Raw genomic sequence first — 24,179 nt, 5'->3', positions numbered from 1 at the left:
TTTGCGCATCATAAATGTGCTGACCTTGCAAGGCTCCAAAGGCTTCAGCAGCAACAAGCTTAGATTGAAAATTAACCCAAGAAAACACACGGTCTAATCCCGAAACACAAGCACCCGCTCCACATCTCCAAATGGACAAAAGACCTAAAGAAACACACTTTGAGTGATAGGGTAGCAAACCTTGTCGATGGTGTCCTCCTGTCCTCCAGGTAAAGATTTCCAAACGGGCCGGCACGGCAGTACATGGCCCTAGCCCACCTGGGCACGGCACGGCAGGCACGGTTGATGAGGCGTGCCGTGCCGTGCCGTGCCGGAGTTCAGGCCCAGGCACGGCACTAAACTTGCTGGACCGTGCCTAGCGTGCCGTGCCGGCACGGCAGCCCAGCGTGCCCCGTGCCGGCCCTAACACTGAAATTACAAAAGCATTCATTCAAATCATAAGTTCACAGAGATAACTTCTAACTCATCAAAAACATCAGACAATGCCAGCAAAAAACAGCAAAGAGCAAAGAACAGCAAAGAACACAGGCAAGTTTTGAAACTAAAACTAATTAAAGTAGGAGCTGTGCAATGGCTGCCTCATTAAAAACCTGTTTAGGTAAAACTCACCCTTGTGAGAAACCCTAAATAGGAAAAGAGTACAGCCAGCTCCTAAGATTGTTCATAAGTTCATTACATCCAGCCTCCAGCATGTCCAAGTCTTAATAGCTATTACATAACCATTACATAAATGGGGAACTTAATCAACATCAAGATAAAGTGCTTCAAAGGCCTCTTCCAGCTCCTTATCCTCCACCATGTGCTGCAATCTTGATTCAGCATTCTCCCAGTCCTTGATGCAGGTTAGTGCCTCCACAGTTCAGGGTTCAGCCTCCGGCGATGCTCCTCGATGATCCTGCCAGTAGTGCTAAAGGTAGATTATAAAGAAATGGTTGACATAGGCACAGTAAAAATATCTTTTGCAAGAATAGAAAGCACAGGATAAGTAAGCTTGTGCTCATGCCACCATTGCATGAGGTCAAAATCATCATCTAACTGGCTGACTGTGTCAGAGTCCAGGTAGGATGCAAGCTCACTAGAGTTAGAAGCAGAAGCTGCCGGTAGCAAAGAAGTGGCAGAAACACCCCTGGACTGATCAAGATTAGGAGGGAGGAAAGAACAGCCAGCTCCAATGTCAAACTCATCATCATCATAAATGTCAGCCCAAGCTGTTCTTTTTTTACCAGAAAGGGATGCAAGAACAGCCCTTTTGAGCCTAACAGAGCCATACATTGCATCATACATGTTGTACATTCTAAAAAGAAGAGCTCTGGTGTCCAGCAACTTGTTAGTGTAATCAACATTAAAATGAGAATTCAACTTTCTAAGCACTTTGGTAAAGCCCTTAATCTTAGCTCTTGGATCCAGTATGAATGCAATGGAATGAAGATTAGGTATGTTCTTCCAGTACTTATTATATTTGTCAATCATAGACTGCACAACAGATCTCAGATGTTCATCATGTTGATATTTATGTAGGTGAACAACAATCTTAACAATATGATGAATCATAAGTGGAGAAGTAGGATAGTACACACCAGATAAAGCAACAGTAGAGTCATAAAACAGTTCAAGAAATTGCAACATCTTAGTTGCCATATCCCAGTCAACAGGAAAGGACTACCTACAGGTCTAGGGTAATTAGCCTCAATGAAAGTACTGAAAGTATTCCTGTGAGGTAACAATGTTTTCAGCATAAGGTAGGTGGAGTTCCACCTAACATCCATGTCCAGTGAGAACTTCCTAGGTCTAACACTGCTAGCAATGCAATAACTCTTGTATGCAGCAATTCTTTGACTAGAGGAGTTCAAAAAAGAGATTGCAGTTCTAAAGTTGTCAATGAGAGGATTAACAGCAGCCAATGCTTCCTTAACAATCAGGTTAATAATATAACAAGCACATCGTTGATGCAAAAACAGATCAGCACCTAAATACTCTTTAAGTATAGATTTTAGTTTATCCATTGCATTTTTATTGGCAGATGTATTATCCAAAGTCACAGAAAAAACCTTGTTATGTATACCATACTCAGCAAGGACAGTTTTAACACGCTCAGCAATGTTTTCAGCATTATGGGAGACATCAATCAACCTTAAACCAAGCACCCTTTTCTCTAATTGCCAATCAGCATTAATGAAATGAGCCACAACAGACAGATAATCTTCTTTGGCCTTTCCAGACCAAATATCAGAGGTAACAGCAACAGATGAAACAACATTGTCTTGCAAACAAGTCATTAATTTTTCACGTTTACCATTAAAGTGCTTAAACAGATCTCTAGCAGTAGTTTGCTTAGAGACAGGTGCAAAGGCAGGGTTATGAGCAGTTTTAATGTAATCTTTAAAGGCATCAGTTTCACCAATCAGTAAAGGTAAATCTAGCCTAGCAAGCATACGAACAAGCTCAACACGAGCTACATCAGCATTGTACTCCCAGTGACGAACAGAACCATCAGGATTAAAACCAATTTGAGTTTGAGACATGTGACATTTCTCACGACGCTTAACACAAACCTTAAGATGTCGAGTAAGATGTCTAGTGCCATTAGCAGAATAAGCAGAGTATTGTTTCTTGCAATGTTTGCAAGTGGCAGCATACCTGACGGGTCTCGCCTTACCTAGCACCTTCTTGAAGTGCTTCTCAAAATCATCCCAGACAGCAGAGGTAGAAGGCCGATTGGAGCCTACCACCTCACTGTCGCCACCGTCGGCATCGGGATCGGCCCCTTCCCCGTGGACCGGGACCGCATCTTGGTCACAGGGAAGGGGATCAGCAGCAGACCGCCCAAATAGCTCGGCGCAATCCTCGCGGACATCGTCCTCGTCATCATCCCCGGCTAACCCGCACATCCGCAGCTCATCGTTCTGGGAGTGATCAAACTCCCCTTCATCGGCGTCGCCTACGCCTGGGGTCATCTTTGCCGTCTCCGGTTCCTCGACGGCTGCATCAATCAACAATAGAAAAAGACAGTTAGGGTAGGGGATTAGGGTTAGGGTAGGGGATTAGGGTAGGGGATTAGGGTTAGGGTAGGGGATTAGGGTAGGGGATTACCCTTACCTCTAGAGCCGGAGCGTCGGAAACGACGATGAGATGGACCGGATGCACACCCCCGGTACCTCAACGGAGACCGGAGCCCCGGAGGTGGCGGCGGCCGGCGATGAGAACGACGGACACAAGATGGAGATGCGTTGAGGATGCTAAGAACGATTCTCAATCGACTTTCAAGGATGAAGAACAAGGGAACAGATGGAGATTGAAGGCGGGAACCACCAGATCTGAGAGAGAAGAGGGAGATTGAGGGCAGAGAGGGAAAGCAGGGAGATTGAGGATGGAACCCACCGGATCTGACCCCTTACCCGCCGGAGAACGCCATGGACACGGCGGAGCAGGGGAACAAGGCGACGATCAGGCGAACGGGCGAGAGCGAGGAGCAAGACGACAGCGGGCGAGAGCGAGGAGAGAGACGAGAGCGGCGCGAGGGAGACGAGAGCAGGCGAAATGAGCTAGGGTTTGGATGGTGGGGGGCGGCCGTGGCGGGTGGCTTATATACCGCAACCCCGCCGGCGTGCCTGAGCCATGCCGCCTGTTGGAACGGGCCGTGCCCGGGTCAGCACTATGGTGCCAGCCCATTTCAACCGGCCCGTTTGGAAATCTTTACCTCCAGGACGGGCAGGCCTTACCTAGAATTTTAGGCCCCGGTGCGAATCATACAAATGGGGCCTTATAGAGCAATACAAATTACTAAAGTGCATTTGTTTTATCTCTACAACTAAATCATTCATAACTATTCCGTCCACGTCTGACACCAAAGCCGCTCGCTCTGCCTCTCCCCATGCGATACCGCGATCAGCCCCAGATCGCACGCACACGCCAAAGGAAACCTAGCGCTCGTCTCGTCCGGCAATCACGGCCTCGCTCCCCAAATTCAACGCGTGAAAAAGGAAGGTCCATCTCCCGGCGCGAACACCCGGTCGGCTGTAAAAGAGGAAGCGTACTGCGTACCACTTCCTCAAGCCCCATATCGCCGCCCCTGCCCTCGCTCCTCGCGATCTGCCGCTCTCCACACTCGCCGTCGGAACTGCGCTGCCATCGCCGTCGCACCCATGCCTTCGCAGCGCGGCGGCCCAACAGTTCGCGGAAGTGCCGGAGCGACAACCTGGGACTCGACTACGACGCGCTCTAGACACCGACGCAAACGCGCGAGTTCGTCGTGTGCCTCAGCAGAAGCGCAAGGCCGCTGCCGCGGGCGTCAACCACCGAAGGACCTCTTCGACCTCGAGAATTGCAAGCACGCCACCGCCGTGTGTTGATGAGTGTTGGCTAGGGTGGCGGCAGCTGGGGCCAAGTCCTCAATGAAGTCAGCGACCAAGGTGATGAGTGTGACAAAATGCTTCTGTGCTTTGCCTGCTTCAGTTCCTCAGTTGTCCATATCGAAGGTAGTGAGTTGTGACAATGGGTTCGTACTGCTGTGGCTGGGATGACCACACCCAGGAGAGGTGGTGCCTGTCCACGGCGATGCGGAAGTGGAGCATTGGGGCCCTATGTCGTCGGCGCTGATGGCAGCTCTGTCAACTGCACCTGTCACCACGCTGCTCCGTCTCCAAATACATAGGTGAGGAGGCGTACGCGTCAAAGATACCTGTTTGGTCAAGAGATGATTCTTCCTTCATTCCGTCTCTCCAAATACACTCAGCATTCTTTTTTACTTTTATTTTTGTTTCTGGATATATAAAGCATTCCTCTTCTATTTTGTGATCCATGTGTGTGTGGTAATCTTAGACTCCGCTTCTCTGGTTGGACCACTAGGTGAATGTGCCCTGGTAAATGCTTATGTAATTATCTGCAGTATTCCATCTTTTCTCTTTAAAAACTGATCAAGGTCCAACTCAGTGGAATGGGCTCATTAGTATATATATTGAGAAGAATTATGTGGTCTCATAAATTCTCAGCAGGGGGGTGGGCAAAAATGAAGCTTTTCTACATGTTCAGAACACTGTGTATTGTAGAATATACTGTATTAGTGGAGTAGTTTGATTTACTGTATCAGTGAAGTAGTTTGATAATTCAATATCATATACTTTGATCTTTTTCTATTCCCACGTATATTCATAGTCCAAGTAGATTAATATCCGGCATCTATCCAGGCATCTGACGCCAGGCCTTCGACGCACTGCTCACGCTCCTCGCACCATCCTCAGATACAGGCGATGACTGATCTGCAGGTCCTGCGTGAATCGGTGGTCTCAACTGGGATTTCTTATGGTATGTTCGGACTATCTCTAATCTGGATACTTACATTGCACTGGTTTCGTCACAAACAATTTGGAGCTTTGCAATAATGGCGTGCCCATCACATGTTTGTATAGATGTCAAACAATGAAAAAACTGAAACTGGCATACACCACAAGTACTCTGCTTTCAGTCTTAGTGGGTAGTATGTTCCCTATTTGTTTTGACTTTGTCGATCACTGCTGATGTGTTTGATCAACTGTATGTTATTGCCTTTTGATTGTTTACCTATGCATTTTCTTATCGGTTCCTTAATGCATTTGCTATTAAGGCTATAGTTCAGTAAAAATAACTGAGTTTTGTTCTATACAATCAGTGTCAGAGTTAAACATTGATTTTGCTGCTAATTTTGTCTGAACGTAATGTCAAAACTTGAGTCAATCTCATTTCAAATAACTAATTTGTTTCTGGTAACCAGTCTTCTAAGCTACCTACGAGACCATTTACCATTGCCATTTACAGAGCATCAGCATGTTTTCCCCTTCAGTAAGTTGGCTGCACTGCTTTATCTGTGCTATACCTACTCCCAACAACATATGATACACATGAACAATAATAATCCCACAAATTTACCAGGTTGTCTATTTTCTTCTGACCTTATGTTATGACATTTGCCTATTTGTATCTAGCCTAGCCTATTCTAAATATCTGTCCATTTAATTCTACATATCTGACATTTGATTCACATATCTGTTGATCTCCATTTATTCAGTGAATGGTATCAATTAAAGAAATATACAGTGTGAGCGCATGACTGCAGATCAAGCCTGAAGGAACAAATATACAGTGTAGAATATCTGCCCATCAGATATGTTGCGATCATATAATTGTGGAACAAAACTAATTTGTATATATGTCTTCAATTAAAGGGAGAAGTCATTTTGCAGCCACTCAATTACCATCTCGTGAGGTCATCACAGCAACATCGACCAATTTCACGGCCACTCGATTACCATCTCGTGAGATCATCATAGCAACATCAATGAATTTCACTTGGGCGAAAACTGAGATATAAGGTGAGGGACTATGGGTCATCACAGTTTGTGTCACACTATTCATTTTTTAGTTTATTTTCTGGCTTTGATGGTCACCAATTTAATAACACTGGTTGATTGTGTCTCATTAGCAATGCAACGGCAAGAGATGGTCACAAAGTTATCTCTGCACCACAAAATGCATGTGGGAATTTTTGAAAGTAATATTTTTTTTGAAAGTAAAAAATGCATGCGGGAATGACCTTTATCTATTTTTTGAACAATCCGATGTGACGGTCACAAAGCATCTAGCCACATAGACATGAACACAAATGCTACAATTTAACTCTCGGTATCTAGACTTTATTTCCTCATAGTCCAGTAGACTTTTTTCTATGTTCATTAAATTTGTCTATAGTAACTCAATTATATTATGAATATTGCCTGGTGGTAGGTTTGCGGAAACTTTAGGAAAAAAAAACACAGATACATCTGGAAGAGTTATATTTGCCTGGCTATTGTCACAGTAGGTCATGAATTGTTTTTGTCTGATGTAGTGATTGTAACAACCCGGAGTTTCGCACAACCAAAAATATGAACTTTTTAAAATTTTCCCTGCAAATGTGTGGAACATGTAGTCGCTAGGTCAAACCTAAGTCAACCAAGGAGACATGACTAATAAATTGGTGCACACATATAGATATGATTGTAGGAGAGTGCCCATGTTCTTGAGTTGGTTTTGAGTTGAGTCTTGTTTGGAGTTTGGGGTGCACAAATCCGTAGTGAAATTCCTTTCAATCCCTTCTTGAATTCCCCTTTGGATTCCCTTTCAAATTCCCTGAGACCTAGTTCATATAAATAGAAAAGTCCCTTTTCCTTTTCCCCTCAACTTCTCTATTTGAATTCCCTTCAAACCCCTTTTGAATCCCTCCCAAATTATCTCTAAGTCATAAAAGGAAAATTCCTTTTCCTTTTACCCCATCTGGACCAGCCCACCTCAACCCCTCCCTTCCCGTTCCCGTCGGCCCTCGCTGGATCTCTGTACTCCTTGTCGCCATCTACAGGTTCTTCCTTCTCCTTTCCCTGAGCCAGCCGATGATAATCTATACCCTACGACCTTTGGGGAAGTGTTGAATCTTGTATTCCTGCAGGTGCTTAAAGCTATGGTTAAAATGTGCGTCCTTTTTCCTACTAAAGAAGTTTGAAAAGAAGAAGCAGAAACTTGCTGCAATCGGTAATGTTGTGTGACCTACCAATTTGAAAAGAAGTTCATGGTTTATTCTATCAATTTTATTATGTTGACTCGAATTAAATTTTGCAGGAGAGGATCTTCTGGCGATTGCTGCTGACCAACCATTTGTGGTCAGAGCATTCTCAAGTTTCTTTGTCTAATAGTTTACATGTTTATTATAAAGAAATTGTTATTATGCTGTCACTTTACTCATGCTTTCTCCCTTTTATGCAGTTCGAGATTGTATTGTTCAAGGCCTTGATCCTAGGTTTGAAATTTCTACAGAGATTGCTAAGCCGTGAGTACTTCCTGCATTACTAGCATCTCAATACTTATTAGCCCTCTAATTATTTTGACACTGATTTGGAAAAATGGTTGGTTTTTACCCATCATTTAATTGTTGGAGGTGTTTCTGCTGCCTCTCTACTTGCAAATATATGCTTTTGTGCCCAAATGTTATTTCTGAATGTTCTATTGCTAAGTTGATTTTTTACTATTAGGATGGGAGCATTAACTGGACCTGATTAATACAATTATGTTGTTATCAAACGCAGTTGGCGTCACTGCCAACAAGCATTCTATAGGACGAAGGAAGCTGTTAGTTTCATGTGATACAACTGATGCTGAAAATTTGGCACCTCAGGTGGCCCCTAGCATCCCCTGATCTGTAGGTAGAGTTCTTGGCTAAATTTGGACTGAATAGGTAATGTGAGCACTCCTTTTCCTCCCTCTGTCCTGTGACATTGTGCTGCAGTTTGTGCTAGTGCTAACAGAAACCGAAAATTTTGCGTCTTTAGGTTACTACAGTTGAGGCGGCTGGAGTGGCGGCGCGATGGGCATCTTGGCGAAGTGGCTCAGGTCATTAGTTGGGTTGAGGAAGGTGGAGCGGCAGCAGCGGCATCGTAAGGAGGATGCAGATGTTGGAGTTGGACCTGGATGAATGGTACGCGCAGGTTTTCTTCCAATCATTATGAAGTTCTTGCATATCTTGTTCTTAAATTCGTGGTTGGTGCATTCATTTTGCTTATTCTGGATCATCATTGATTGGTGACCAACAAAAGAATATCGGCCGTAATTAGCCCACCATACATTTTGGAAGAATATAAAAGAGGTAATGCATCACACGTCGATACATATTTTTTTAGATATCAAATGGTAGTTTAACTTTAAAAATTAACAAACAACTTATATGCAGGATACTTCTAACTACAGCTTCAGTCATCTGTATGCTTCAGCTGCAAGAAGTCAGATGCCGCATCTTGGACTAGAAAATCTTCTGGATCATCATTGATTGGTGACCAACTGCAGCTTGGTATTCGTGCAAAGCACATTCTCTTAGTCGAACTATTGAGAGATTAGATTCTTAATTGTGAATAGATTCTAAACATGTATTGTGAAACACAAACTTGTTATGATTATTTTTCCATAGCACTTGATTCCTAAAGAAGTGCAAGTTATCTTTCGCGTATCGTAGGCATGAAGTGATGCGACAATTGTAGTTGATGTTTTAGTTTTGCATTCAAATTTAGAGTTATATTTTAACTATCTATCTTTCGTGAAGACTTATATAGTATTGATTGAAACATTATGATTGCGGTATCTATTTTAGATAACAGTATAACACACGCTCATACATATGTTATCGTTGTATTATATGTTCCCGTTGCAACGCCCGGGCATTTACCTAGTATTATATAAAGCATGTTTTCTCACAATATCAAGAACCATAGACAGGCATTGATGCTAAAATATTAAATGCTGAATCTGAACCTTACCGATATCTTCTTGACTTGGTGTAAAAATCATCATTCTTCGGGCATTCTTTGAAATAAAATCATCATTCTTCAGGTATTCTTTATAATCATCCTATTTTCTAATTCTAGAGGACATGAGATAAAAATAGAGTACCCTGTTCGTGAATAAAAACCCAGCAAAACAAATCAAAAAGACAAAAACATATGACGGATGTTACTAATTAGCTAAGAAAATAAAGGGCATGTACCTGGATCAGGGATCACCGAGTTGTTGCTCCTGCGGCCTGCGAGAAGAACAGGCAACGGCAGCGTCAGTTCGGCTTCCAGGCTTTGACTCCTACACTCCCGGTCAAAACGCGAGTCAGAAACTCACGTAAAGCTACCAGGCCGCAGGCTGCAATAGGAAAAAAACAAAACCAAAAGGCCTATACAGCCATACCAACCTCTTGAAGGCCAGTCGGAGGGGATCCTAAAATTTTGGGGCCTAGTGGTGTCGCCCTACTTGCACTGGACCAAATACGGGTCTGAGGACCGGTTAGGGGCCCTGCAGTCCTCAAATCCACCTGCGAACATTTTGTCAAAGACCTTGTAGGCACCAATTTTGTAGTCAATACACATGCAACAATTCAGCCTCAAATCAAACGGCCACTACTATTCTGCGTTTCCAACTCCATGACCATACCAAAGGCCCCAAGGAATCGTCTGTCACTCTGATACCAGTTATAGTGACACAACATCACAACTCCATTACAAGCACATGAATTCTGATGATAATATAATCTGATACAACTGAGATGGAATGGAATTCGAGAAGGAAAGCACAGCAAAGGGCTTCAGCATAGGAGAGAAAGGAAGCGCTGATCCCGAGCATACACCTGAGTTTTATGGTATTATTAATCGCGGATATTGGAATTGTATGAGAACTAGACAAAAGTTCCATATCTTGATCCCGAGCTCCGACTGCGACTCGATCCTGACATACAAAAAAAAAAGAACATCGCCGATCAAGTATTCATCAACTTAGCCATGACGCGAAAGCGACGGAGATCAGGAAAGACCGCGCGCAGGTCCAACGCCGCCAGCCTAACGGCGCTCGCGCTCTGCTTCACCAGGCAACTGCAACTACAAGCGCCGCCCGCCGCCGTCGTCGCGGGGGAGCCGGCGGGCGGCCCTAGCACCGCCGCCGCCAATCTCGTCTTCTCGCCGGTGGTGACGCGCTCGGCGGAGACTCCGGCGACGACCTCGCTGCGTTCGCCCGCCGCGCCGCGGAGCGCGCACTGGCGGACAGGTAGGGCGGTGGGCCGGCCGTCGCGTTCGCGTGCGGCGCGTGGCTCGACGCCGCGTGGGCGCTCCTGCCGGCCTTCCGCGACGCCGCTGCCGCCTCCTACAACGCCGAGGCGCGCGCCGTCGACTTCAGTAACGAGGTGAGATCTTCTACTAGTGTAACGTGTATACGGATCTAATCGAAATCATCCCAATTCCTTTCGGTTCTTGTACATTATTATTAATTAATGGATTGCACTGAAACAAAATTTAATTTCTCTCTTTCGTGAAGCCGGAGAAGGCGGTTGGCGAGATCAACGGCTGTTTGGCGGCGGCGACCAACAATCGCATCGACTCGATCCTTGATCCAAGCTCAGTGGACACACTCACAACCCTCGTGCTCTGCAGCGCCATCTACTTCAAGGGCAGATGGGAGGCGCCGTTCGCCAAGGCGCACACGGTGGTGGACAAGTTCCACCGCCTCGACGGCAGCACCGCCGACGTGCCCTTCATGTGCTCGGTGCGGAGCCAGTTCATCGCCGTCCGCAGCAGGTACAAGGTGCTCAAGCTCCCATACAGATCGCCGGCACCGGCACAGGCACCGGCGCCAGCACCACGACGTAAGGGGTCAACAACATCAGAGAGCAAGCCTGGCCCCGGCGACGGCGATGACGACCCCGCCCCGAAAGACTCCATGTGCATCTTCCTGCCGGACGAGCACGACGGGCTCCCAGGTCTCGTCGAGAAGATCGCCTCCGGCCCCGGGTTCTGGCACTACCGCCTGCCGACCTTGCAGGTCCCCGTCGGGGCCTTCCGGCTGCCGAGGTTCAAGCTGTCCGTCTCCAGCAGCGTGAGGCAGGTCCTGAGAGACGGCATGGGGATCGAGTCCGTTTTCGTTGGCTGGTGAAGCTGACCTGGCCGACATGGCGGCCAAGCGCGACGAGGACGACGCCGCTGTACGTTGCGGACGTCTGCCATAAGGCGGTGCTGGAGGTGAACGAGGGAGGCACCGTTGCCAATGGTGCCACCGCCAGCTATATGCTCTGTGGGGCAAGTGCGGTGACGAATCAACCGGTGAAGGTGGATTTCGTTGCTGACCACCCGTTTGTGTTCTTTGTGATCGAGGAGGTGTCTCGTGCTATCGTCTTTGTTGGCCGCGTCCTCGACCCTTCAATTTCAGGGTGATGGTCTTCTGGAACTAAGGTTCTGATACTTCATATTAAGTGCACTAATATGTGGGCGTGTGGCCTAGTAAACTGTCAGTAGGGTTCGAGTTGCCTCCATATAAGTCAAAATTTCTTGCTGACATGCCTCGGTCCCAAAATATCTGTCGTTTTCGTTTCCCGAGAAACAACTTTGACAAAATATATATATTAAAAAATATAATATTTATGGTACATAATTGGTATCATTGGAAAGATTTTTTAATATAGTTTTTTAATAAGTTTATTTAAAGATAAAAATATTGCATGCATTTTCTACGAATTGAATCAAACTTGCGGCACGGAAAACAAAAGCGACAAATAATTTGGGATAGAGGAAGTATAGTGACATGAAACGATCAAGCATATGACAATATATACTCCCTCTGTCCCTACAAAAATGAATTCTTAGCAACTTTAGACAGATTAGTAACGAAGATAAAAGATCATGTTGCCCCTCATTGAACCGTTGAACCTTAATAGCTCTCTAGTTACCGAGAAGCTTAATTAAGTAGTGTTGTTTGGAGTATCTATTAGCAGCACTGGAGAGAGGTGTTAAATGCAACCCAAACTACAAGAGAGATTAATGTGGATCATAGACCATTCACCTCTAGAAATCGATTCTTTTAAAGACAATTTTTTTTAGCTAGAAATTGATTTTTTTCAGGAACAGAGAGAGCATACACCTGCTAAAGTATCCAGGGTTTGTGGTTCTTCCGATCAAATTCATCTTCATCCTGGTGAGAGCTGTTGGATTCAGATCACGATCCCCATATTTTTTTAGTGTAAATTTCTTGTGTCTTATGGGGGGGGGGGGGGGATTTTGCTTCCTTTGCATTCTTGTTACTGAAACCTTGGTAAGCACTTGTTTGGACGTAAATTGGACAAAGGAACACCCAAACATCACGTAAACCATGCCAAGGGCACACGATTTTTGACAAAACAAATTTTGATTGGGGATAAACTTAAGATCTCTTTGGGACATAATTTTGTAACATAGTAATCAGATATGTTGGATTCTAATATTCCAACCGATAGTGTTGTAATCTTATGATCTATCTCTAACCTACTAATTGGAGATTATAGGTTAATAGACAATAATCCAGTGCCTATAACAGAGAAGTAATCAAGATTATAACAATCCAATTCATAATCTAGATTCGTAATAATGCAAAATGTGGTCCAAACAACCCTAGTTTTATGCCTTTGGGTCACCCTGTGCTCGATATTTGAATAGTTCAAACATTGGCACTATTGGCCCGGTTCACTTTGCTGGAAAACCATAACAGAAAATACTGTTCATGATTTGTTGTAAAAAAACACTATTTATTCACAAAAATAGTACACTCACAAACAAACAAGGCCAACTGTCAAGAAGCAAGGAATCTGATCGTGCATTTTCCAGCTTCAACCCTAATTTTTTGCTAACAAAATATATTATGTTTTATCTCCACAAGATAAATATTCGTTAAAACAAAATATATTAAGTTGCGGTATTATTTTAAAGATTTACTGTAAACAATGCAATGCTACAGTTTTATTGTGATGCTTGGTTTGTCAACTACGGATTTTGTAATTAAAATTCCATAAAATCCCAATACTTTTGAGCATGAGCTAGTAGCACGCTTATGAGCTAGGGGCTGCTCGCAGGATATTTCCCTGGCTTGTTAGGCTCGCAAGCATGGACAATTACAGTGTCGTCTAACGATGGCTCACCTCATTTTCAAAAAAATAAAAAAACAAGCCCCCAAATTAACCGAGTCCACGAGCTAGCTAATTTGTCCTAGTGATGGGAGCAGAAATAAACTGATTATCATCAGTCCCTCAAATCAGATGGCAATCAATGCTGCACGTAACTGCAGTCGTGCAAATACATACAATTGAGAAACAGGATGCGGCCGAAAAACATTCGGCAGCTCTTTGAAAAGTTTTGCGTTTGAGCTGGAGCTTTACCGCTTTACAAATCGTTCAGCCTCAAGAATACAGCCGAAAACAAATATATAACACTAAAATAATGCATACATATATATAATAACAAATAAAAAAGTTTCAAATGGCTTCTGGAGACCACAAAATTCAGTTCCAACAATGATTATCACATTTATTCTGATCCATGCAATCTACAGCCTGTTCGTTTCGGCTGAAACGATCGTGGATTATAAGTCAGAAGTATTGCTGGTTAGTTTGGTGTGAGAGAAAAATACTGTTTCAGCTTATAATCCACAATCGTATAAGCCGAAACGAACTGGCTGCTAAATCCAGTGTAGCTTCTGGAGACCAAGAAATTCAAATCGAACAATTGTGATCACTTTTATCACATTTATTCCAAGCCATGCAATTTAAATCCAGTGTACCACAATCGGTAAACTATTGCCAATGACCAGGGAGGAAAAGCAACATTACTGAGAAAGAGGCAATAACGAGTTGATTATGATCTTATGAACTTTCAGGGAAAAGAACTTAAGCACATGAAATAGTTGAATTAGTTGATGTTTGCCAGAATGCCTACAATAAAACCATGAGGGTGAATTGAGCACGGCAATCAAGCAACGGATGATATAGGCAACAGGGAAAAAAAGGAAACCAAAGTAAATATTGGTAACCTTGGCAAAGTTGCCTGAAAAAATTTACAATGGTAATCAGAAACCAAATTAGTATACATGATCAGAAGATCTAAATACTAACACACTTGGATTTAAAATATTGAACTAGTTGATGTTTGCCAGAATGCCTACCATGAAGGTGAATTGAGTGCGGCAATCAAGCAATGAATGATATAGGCAACAGGGAAAAAAAGGAAACCGAGGTAAATATTGGTAACCTTGGCAAAGTTGCCCGAAAAAATTTACAATGGTAATCAGAAACCAAACTAGCATACGTGCTCAGAAGGGGTAAACATTAACACACCTGGATTCAAAATACAAGGCAAAATCTCAAAATAATGTCACTAATGGAAAAACAAATAGATTACACAATGTCACGCAAAAAGAACCCGATTATGCTGCGGAATGGAAGAATACATGAGAATTCATAGCACTGCAAGTTTCATACAACTTCGCAAGTGAAATGTAATTTTACTAAACAATGTTGGCAAGGATGCTCATCCATGAAACCAAATAAAATAGCTCATGGATTGGAAAGTTCAAACATCCAGTAGCAACAGTGATTTTGGCAACAGGGAAAAAAAGGAAACCAAATTTATAGTTGGTAACCTTGGCAAAGTTGCCCTCCGAAGTAATGAAAAGATTTTTTTTGAGAAAAACACAAGGCGTAACTTAAACACCAAACTAGCAAAATTTACTACTTTAAGAGCATTGCAAATATACTCAATTAAACAAGCAATCGGTAATATTAACAAATGACAAGGGGTACAGAGTAAAACAACTTTGACCAGATCATGTTGCAACTTTCTTGACAAAGGGAAGACTGCAGCCACAAAGTCATAAGCAAACAATAATTTAGGCATTTGAGATGAGATCTGAACTAGCTATTATAATTTATAAGACAGCAAATGGTAAAGTACAGAAAGAAATGGGGATATTCATCAAACTAATAAAGGCCATGGCATGGACCTAAAACTAGAATTTAGAAACAATAGGTTGCATGTAGATTCAATTAACCTGAACTAGCAACCCTCCAGACTGCTAGGCTCACAGATTTGGGATGGTGTCGGGTGAGTTGGATCACATGAACAGGTTGGGCCTTGAAGCCTTGAAGGTGGTCTTCAGCTTCCTGGTTGGAGGCCTGACTTTGCGGTAAACCAAAGGAAACTTAATCTTCGAATTGTGGAACTGCTTGGTGTTGTCCCTCTTGCAGAGCTTGAAGTCAACTGTTGCCGTCTTAATGATCTGGATGCAGGGTGACCTCACGCGGTGACGGGAAGCCATCTCATTGTACATCTGCTCCACGGCACCATTCAGGGTGGTATCACGGTACTCCTTGTACATGTTGTGGTACCCAGTCCTGCTCTGGTAACGCAGCCAGATGCCATAGTTCTTGATTGTGGTAGGGTTACGCTCAAAGATCTGTGAAAGATCAAGCAAGTTTTGAAGCAGACATGAAAAAGAAAAGAAACACTACACTTAAATTTGCAGACAACAAGTGCTTCAAGGGACAATGATGAACAGAAACAAATTTTCTACAGCCCTAGATAATACAATTTCCCCATTGGCTCTTGGAAGACAATTAACTCTACGATTGCAAACCCATTCTCATTAGTTCTGGTACAGCAACATCCACCTAGGGCTAGTCAAAATGCAACAAGCAAACCCACTCAGCAACTTACAAAATTGCAAAATAGATAAGCACCGGTCAACAGCCAGGTACTTGATCAGATTGTTATAATGCAAACTAACACATCTCATTACAAAGTCAGATCAACAGGGTTCATACAAATAGCAAGTAAGGTGGGGCAAAATATGATTGAACATGACTACTATGTGGTAAGTCTAACATTGGAAACTGACATAGCTCCAACAAGCTTTTGAAATGCATTAGCTAGTTGGAAGCTCTTCAAGACATAAAGCACTCTAATGCTGAAAATTGTAAACATGCATCACCCCGTTTGCATTTACTTCCTAATTTTGAATTTGACTAATCAACCTTCAACTAAAAATATTTTAAATAATATAAGTGTAGTATAAAAGGGGGGTACTTTTTAGTTGTAATCAAAGGTACTTTGTTAAAATGTACATCAAGATATATTCACTTATACACTGCTTGACAAGAAATACTCAGACAAAAGTTACAACTCAATGCAAATAGAGGCAGCAGACGAATTCTTAAGAAATGGTCCTCCAGTAGATGTGCATCTAATGCACATTGTCAGACACTCAGAGTAGAATAGCACCACTCATTGCTGAAGTAATCAAAGAGCAAACCAAATCCCCACGATCCAACATTTGAACAAAACAGATGACAATGTTCATCACTACAATTTCAGAGTTCAACTGAAACAGGCCTGCCTATGCTACTCACTTCTCAATTTGGGCAGCATTAACCATTCATCTATTGCATTTAACCAATCAACAATGATGGAATGTAGTGACTAGTGGGGCAGGGCATCAACTTCACAATATAAATAAAATCAGCAAAAGCAACACACTAACAGAACCTACCGACCAAATGTTTGAAATACGAAACCCATTAACGCAAATTCATCAAATAGATCAGCATTAGCAGTAAGAGAACTGGTTGTATTGTACCTCGTTGATAGCGAGAACCTGACCGTTGCTCTTCTTAACCTTCTTGAGCTTCCTCAAAAAGTACCTACGCGCGCACAAGAGCCAAGTCATTGTCACGAAACAGACACCAAAGCAACAAAATATCATCGTCAACTAGACTACAAGGCACTGACCAGAACTTGGATTTGGAGCGGACCTCGTTGGTAGCCCAGAGCTTCATGCGGTAGATCTTGGGGTGCTCATCAGCGGGGGTTGGCAGCGCGCGACCCACAACCTGGTACTGATGGAACTGCAGGGTCGAAGAAACAAATTACACAAAAGCGGCCCAGATCAGCAGCCGCGCCGGTAAGAGGAACAAAGCGGCTGATTGAGAGCAGGCGAAGAAGACGGCGCCGCCGAAAGAAGCTTACCCTGTGGGCGACCATTTTGGCGAGCTCCCCGCAGCTGGAGGCGGCGGAGAGGAGACCTAAACCTAACCGGGGGTGATATGGCGGCTGACGAGGGAAGTGGTGGAGGCGGACTAGTTTTTATAGGTTGGGCGAGGAACCCTAATGGGCCGGGCCTGATACTATGGGCTTGATGAATTTGTTCTATGCAATGGAGTGTGTATTGGGCAGGCATCGTATTCTGGTTTCTCTCTGTAGCCATAGTCATGCGCAGGTAGATAGTGGTGGGATGGAGAAATTTTGGAATTTTTAGTAGTATGCCTAAGGATGGCAACGGATTGGGTTTGGTGCGGATATCTGCGGGTTTCGGATTCTGCGGGTTCGGGTTTGGGATGGTTTTTCACCCACGGTTTTCGGGTTCGGGGCCCCGAAACCAATCGGGTTCGGTTTCGGGTTTGGTTTTTCACCCGTGGATATCCAATGGATATCCGAAATAAATCATTTGGAATTAAAACTCATGTTTTATAATATACTAATAATAATTTGTTTACTTAGATTATTAAATTTATTTAAAGTTGACTCATGAAAATATTTATTATTTGTTGCCTCTTGTTTATACATGTGAATATGTGTATATATATCCGCGGGTTTCGGGTATCCATTCGGGTTTCGGGTATCCGTTCGGGTTTTGGGTATCCGTGGGTTTGGTTTTGGTGATGGATTTCCACACGAATCGGTTTTCGGGGCGGATTCGGGTTTCGATTTTGGATTTCGGTTTTGGGTGCACGGAGACTCCACCCAATCAAACCCGACCCGTTGCCATCCTTACGTGTGCCTCACGGAATGGACTTTTATGGTGCCCGACGAAAGGTTGTAAGCGCCGTCGACATCGCACCTGTGGTGTCAAATCACAAATGACCTGCAAAACGAGTCCATTTATTCAACGAGGCATGCAAAGTATTTTGTAATTTTAGAAAAAATACTATAATTTTGTGTAATACTTTAGCTTCAGAGTATCATGAAGTGTTTGGGTGCAACAAATTTTATGGTTTTGAATACCATGGTATTGCTTCTTTTTGGAGTTTTAAAAACTCCACTCTAGATCTCTTTTTTTCTAAACCATAGTTTTGCACATCAATGGTTCTAAAGCTATAGTTTCTTGATAACTATGGTTTTTTAATACTATAACATCTAAACAAGGTCTTAATTATTTGGTGTTAAATTCTGAAATTTCATGTTGGGATAAAGGGAAACAACAATGCATCAGTTAAAACATCTCCAACCACTTGAGAAAAGCGATCACATTTTTCACTAAAATGAGGGAGGGGGATTAGTAATTTGTTTTCTCGAGCAACGCAAGAGAAATGTGTGTTATTTCATTATAAGAAAATGTATATACAGAGGGAGGGTATTAAACCCTCTCCCAGTACATGCAACCTCGACGAGAAATTAGTAGTTGATTCTACTTGTTTGTAAATGTCATCGCCAGCAGCGGCTGATGATACGGTTGTTGGCACTAGCCAGACATAGTCTATTCTATCCATCTCCCGTCACCGTGACTCCAGTGTATGTGAGAAAAGCTTATGGCAATTAAAGGATATAAATCTAGAGAAGCTTATGGCAATTAGAGGATATAAATCTATCTGAAAAATCTATATGTGAGAAGGACTAGAACAATGGGGGCGATAAGCAGCCTAGGTTCGCCTCCGCTGCCCTGTGCCGGTAATGTTAGGTAATGTATATGAATCCAAAATGTGGACATTTGTTATCCTAGTATTTAGCTAACAAGTGAAGACTCCACTTATAGGTGTCCGAGTCAGTGTTATAATGAATCAAAGAGATGAAAATTCAGTTCCCTAAAAAAAAAAGAGATGAAAATTCAGTAGTACGTGAGGTGGACGAGCACGAGCATGTTACTGCTTACTCGACCCCACGCGGGGACCATCTGTGCCAGCTTGGCGACGCCCTAGCAGTTGCAGCATACGGCTGTGGTAGGTGGGTCTCATTATAACATGTGCAATATTCGATCTACTTTTTCAACATCTAGCTAAAATACTTGCAACATCCATCCGAAAACAGGTAAAACACTTGGAACATACGTTTAAACCATTTGCAAAATACCAGAAAAAACTCGAAAACAAGTGTCGGGGTTATAACCCCAGGGTATCTCAGGGCATCGATTAGTTAGCGGGCCACACGGCCCGCAATACGTCAACTAGTGGAGGCCCGAACGACCGAGGCCCAGCTGAGCCGAGCAAACCAGGATCGGCCACGACCTCTATCTCCTGCCTTAGTCGCACGTCGCTTGGAAAGCCCATGACCTCACCTCTGTCACGACCCCTAGAAGGGTCGGGGAGAGGTCGAGCCCTGCCAAGTACGCCTATTCTGACAAGGGCGGGCACACCTCACTGACCCTGCAAGGACAATAGTCACCTATGTCCGCTCAGATGCTAGCCCTGCGCCACGAAGATCGAAAAAGACAACACCGCCCTAGGGCGGTGACGACAGGCACGATAACCACCGGCCAGATACGGCCCGACAAGACGCATGTACAATCTCACTGTAACAACCTAGGTTTTTGTGCAACAAAAAATACAAGCTTTTTCAATTTTTTCCTACAATGTGTGAATCATATAGTCGCTAGGTCAACCTTGAGTCAAACCAAGGAGAGATGGCTAATAAATTGGTGTACACATATAAATATGATTGTAGGAGAGTGCCCGTGTTCTTGAGTTGGTTTTGAGTTGAGCCTTGTTTGGAGTTTGGGGTGCACAAGTCCGTAGCGAAATTCCTTTCAACCCCTTCTTGAATTCCCCTCTGAATTCCCTTTCAAATTCCCTAAGACCTAATTCATATAAATGGAAAAGTTCCTTTCCCTTTTTCCCTCTCTAATCACCTTAGCAAAATGGCGAAAACCTCCTATCTTTAGCCTAGTAAGGATTGGAGAAAAATCTCTTCTCCTCCTCTCATTGAATGCCTTCTCAAATCTCCCCTTTGAAATCATCTCAATCTCTTTTGAATTTCATCGCAAATGCCATTAAATCTTAAAGGAAAAATCCATTTTCCTTTCCTTCAATTCCAGCCACCTTTTCCCTTCCCCTCCTATTGGCCCAACTGCCGAGCAGCACCCCATGGGCCAACTGGTTTCCTCCCCCTCGCCTGGCCTAGCTAAAGCTGCCGGCCTGCTCGCCCCTCCCTCCATCTCGCCTGGCCCGCACAGCCCAGCAACGTGTGGCCCGCCTAGCCAAGCCGCAACACCAGCACTTCATCGGCCTACTCGCGCACACGGCCCATGAGCCCACCAGCCCCCGCAGGCCCAGACGCTCGGCCTCCGTAGGACCATCAGCCGCGGCCAAACCCTAGGCGCCCCGCGCCCACCCCTCAGGCGCCGCTGAAAGCTCTAGTTTGGTTTTAGTGAATTGATGAAACCCTAAGTGCTAACCTAGTTTATCAAGTGATCATGAGATAGGTAGCACATTCCAAGTGGTGAAGTAAATGAAGATCATGACATAATGATGGTGATGCCATGGTGGTGATCAAGTGCTTGGACTTGAAAAGAAGAAAGAGAAAAACAAAAGGCTCAAGGCAAAGGTACAAGTGATAGGAGCCATTTTGTTTTGGTGATCAAGACACTTAGCGTGTGCGATCACATTTAGGTTCGATAGCCATACTATTAAGAGGGGCGAAACTCATATCGAAATGTGGTTATCAAAGTGCCACTAGATGCTCTAACTCATTGCATATGCATTTAGGATCTAGTGGAGTGCTAACACCCTTGAAAATGTTTGTGAAAACATGTGCACAAGGTGATACACTTAGTGGTTGGCACATTTAAGCAAGGGTAAGGAACTTTACCAGCGGAGTGTCCGGCCATAGAGTGCGGACAGTCCGACGGTGCCCCTGGCGCTCTATATAGAAAAGACAGAGGTCACTGTAAGTGACCGAACGCTGGTCTCAGTAGGACCGGTGCGTCTAGTCAGTGGCAACAGAGAGCGCGCGGTTTTGGTCTCATGACCAGTGCGAGAAATGACCAGACGCTGAAAGCTCTAGTTTGGTTTTGGTAAATTGATGAAACCCTAAGTGCTAACCTAATTTATCAAGTGTTCATGAGATAGGTAGCACACTTCAAGTGGAGAAGCTAATGAAGATCATAACATGACAATGGTGATGGCATGGCGATGATCAAGGGCTTAAACTTGAAAAGAAGAAAGAGAAAAACAAAAAGCTCAAGGCAAATGTATAACTTGTAGGAGCTATTTTGTTTTGGTGATCAAGACACTTAGAGAGTGTGATCACATTTAGTTTTGATAGCTGTACTATTAAGAGGGGTGAAACTCGTATCGGAATACGGTTATCAAAGTGCCACTAGATGCTCTAACTCATTGCATATGCATTTAGGATCTAGTGGAGTGCTAACACCCTTGAAAATGTATTGTGAAAATATGCTAACACATGTGCACAAGGTGATAGACTTGGTGGTTGGCACATTTGAGCAAGGGTGAAGAAGTTAGAGGTGAAATGGAGTTGGTCGCAATGACGCTGGCGTCGGTCAACTAACCGGACACTGGGTCGCTCTACGACCGGACGCTGAAGGGCTGCGTCCAGTTGTGTTGTCGGTCGGCACAGTGATTAGGGTTAAGCATCGGACGATGGGCTGTGTCCGGTCAAGCATGACCGGACGCGACCGGTCGGCAAAATCATGTTTTGGACCCTTACTGGAAACGACCGAACGCTGGGGGTCCAGCATCCAGTCAATTCTGTCGGAGCGTCCGGTCAACTTATGGACCGTTGAGATCAAACGTTCACAGTTGAACGCTGAAGACACATGGCCGTCATTGGGCGACCGGACGCTGAGGAGCAGCGTCCGGTCAGTTGGACCGGAGCATCCGGTCAGCCCGTGTTATGCCCAGTGAAGGGGTATAACGGCTCTATTTCGTGGGGGCTTCTATTTAAGCCCCATGGCCGGCTGTAGCTCACAACCTTTGGCCATTTTCATTGACATGGCAACCTTGTGATCTTAGCCAAAGTCCTCCCACTCATCTCCATTATTGATTCATCATCATAGTGAGATTGGGAGTTATCCAAGTGCATTGCTTGAGTGATTGCATCTAGAGGCACTTGGTGTTCGTGTTTCGCTGCGGATTTCGCTTGTTACTCTTGGTGGTTGCCGCCACCTAGATGGCTTGGAGCAGCGAGGATCGTTGAGCGGAGGGTGGTGATTGTCTTCGGCTCCGATTGTGGTGATTGTGAGGGGTTCTTGACCTTTCCCCGCGGAGCGCCAAAAGGTACTCTAGTAAATTGCTCGTGGCTTGTGTGATCCTCATCTTGTGTTGGTTGTGCGGCACCCTATTAAGGGTTTGGCGTGTGATGCCAATTAGCCGTGTGAACCTCCAAGTGAGTGAATCGCCACAACGAGGAGTAGCTTGCCGGCAAGCAAGTGAACCTCGGTAAAAATTATTGTGTTCATCATTGATTCCGAGGTGATTGGTCTCCATTGTTATTCATCCTTGTGATTGATTGGTTCAATCATCTACACGGCGGTATAACCTTCTTGATCACTCTCTTTACTTTACCGGAAACTAGTTTACAAGCTCTTTAGTGTAGTTAGTTGTGAGAGCTTGCTTGCTTGGTTAGTGTGACTCTTTAGTTAGCCTTTGAGAGCACACTAACATAGAGTAGTGTCATAGCTATTGAGTGAATAGATACTATCTAAACTAGAATTGTGGTAGGTGGCTTGCATTTTGAGTAGGCTAGCGCAACACTTGCTTCGCTTCATAATTGTCTAACCATTTTGTTAAGTATTGTTGTAGAAATTTTTATTAGGCTATTCACCCCCCCCTCTAGCCATTAGGACCTTTCAAGTGGTATCAGAGACGAGGTCGCCGTTATTTGAGGCTTAACAACCTTTGGTGTTAAAATGGCTCAAATCAACAACACCAAGAAGCCACCCCAATTTGATGGCTCCAACTATCCCTATTGGAAGGCCAAGATGATAACTTATATCAAGTCAATCAATAGGAAGGTTTAGAAGGTGGTAGAAACCAAAATTGAGATCGATGATCCGGAGAATCCCACTGCGGCCGAAGAAGTCTTCATCCAAGAACAAAGAAGAGTCAAGAAGGTGCTTCAAGTGTGGAAGCAAAGATCATCTTGTTGCTCAATACCCATACAATAGCGAAAATGATGATGACAACAAGAAGAACAAGAAGAAGGACAAGAAGGAAAAGAAAGAGAAGGACAAGATGGCATTCAAGAAGAAGAAAGGTGGTTCATATGTAGTCACTTGGGATAGTGATGCCTCCTCAAGTGATGATGATGATGATAGTGATGATAACAAGACCACCAAGAAGAAGGTTCTTACAAGTATTGCCATCAATGAGAAGCCTTCTCTCTTCGAATATTCATCATGCTTCATGGCTAAGGCCACTAAGGTACAATTTTGTGATGATGAAAGTGATGAAGAACATAATGATGAAAATGAACATGAAAATGATAGTGATAATGATGAACCCACCAAAGATGAATTATTTGACATGCTAGAAGATGCTAAAGAACACTTTGACATTAAGAGAAGGGAATGCAAGAGCATAAATAAGGAGGTAAATCCCTTAAGCAAGCCCTTGATGAGCTCAAAGCAACTCATAAGAAGCTAGAGGAAGCCCATGAGAAGCTTGGCAAGGCTCACAAAAAGCTTGAAAAGGCTCATTCCACTTTGCTTAATAAACAAGATAAAAAGAAGCATGTTGAAACTTGTGATGTAGGTGTAACTTGTGATTTAATTGATACATCACTATCTATACCTATCATTGTTGCTCCTACTAATCCTTCTTGTAGTACATCAACTTCCGCCTCATCTAG

General features: G+C 43.9%; 2 protein-coding genes, 1 long non-coding RNA gene and 1 pseudogene across 5 annotated transcripts; 2 read left to right on the top strand and 2 right to left on the bottom strand.

Moving 5' to 3' along the window:
- Window positions 1-739: 739 nt before the first annotated feature.
- On the bottom strand, window positions 740-2,954 carry LOC136479719 (zinc finger BED domain-containing protein RICESLEEPER 2-like). Its single transcript, XM_066477490.1, has 3 exons — window positions 1,668-2,954; window positions 946-1,473; window positions 740-832 (listed from the first exon to the last, which is right to left on the bottom strand). The coding sequence occupies exons 1-3, from the start codon at window positions 2,952-2,954 to the stop codon at window positions 740-742; spliced, it is 1,908 nt and encodes a 635-aa protein (XP_066333587.1).
- A 1,544-nt stretch (window positions 2,955-4,498) lies between these two features.
- LOC136481815 (uncharacterized) lies at window positions 4,499-8,911 on the top strand. 3 transcript variants are annotated; one of them, XR_010764859.1, is made up of 9 exons: window positions 4,499-4,651; window positions 5,184-5,301; window positions 6,041-7,536; window positions 7,624-7,664; window positions 7,768-7,831; window positions 8,088-8,236; window positions 8,331-8,476; window positions 8,595-8,644; window positions 8,729-8,911. It is a non-coding gene; the product is annotated as an uncharacterized lncRNA (long non-coding RNA). The 3 variants fall into 3 exon arrangements; XR_010764858.1 differs by having other exon boundaries at window positions 5,184-7,536; window positions 8,177-8,236; XR_010764857.1 differs by having other exon boundaries at window positions 5,184-7,536.
- Window positions 8,912-10,313: 1,402 nt separating this feature from the next.
- Window positions 10,314-11,775, top strand: LOC136481814 (putative serpin-Z6C; annotated as a pseudogene).
- A 3,307-nt stretch (window positions 11,776-15,082) lies between these two features.
- On the bottom strand, window positions 15,083-17,428 carry LOC136481813 (large ribosomal subunit protein eL20-like). The gene is made up of 4 exons (XM_066479101.1): window positions 17,346-17,428; window positions 17,109-17,224; window positions 16,957-17,020; window positions 15,083-15,777 (listed from the first exon to the last, which is right to left on the bottom strand). Exons 1-4 carry the CDS (start codon window positions 17,358-17,360, stop codon window positions 15,436-15,438), a joined length of 537 nt encoding a protein of 178 aa, XP_066335198.1. The 5' UTR covers window positions 17,361-17,428; the 3' UTR covers window positions 15,083-15,435.
- Between the last annotated feature and the right edge of the window lie 6,751 nt (window positions 17,429-24,179).

This window comes from Miscanthus floridulus, chromosome 9, assembly GCF_019320115.1.
Source record: "Miscanthus floridulus cultivar M001 chromosome 9, ASM1932011v1, whole genome shotgun sequence".
Classification (NCBI taxonomy): domain Eukaryota; kingdom Viridiplantae; phylum Streptophyta; class Magnoliopsida; order Poales; family Poaceae; genus Miscanthus; species Miscanthus floridulus.
The sequence above is the reverse complement of the archived record's forward strand: the minus strand, read 5'-3'. Positions and strand labels throughout refer to the sequence as shown.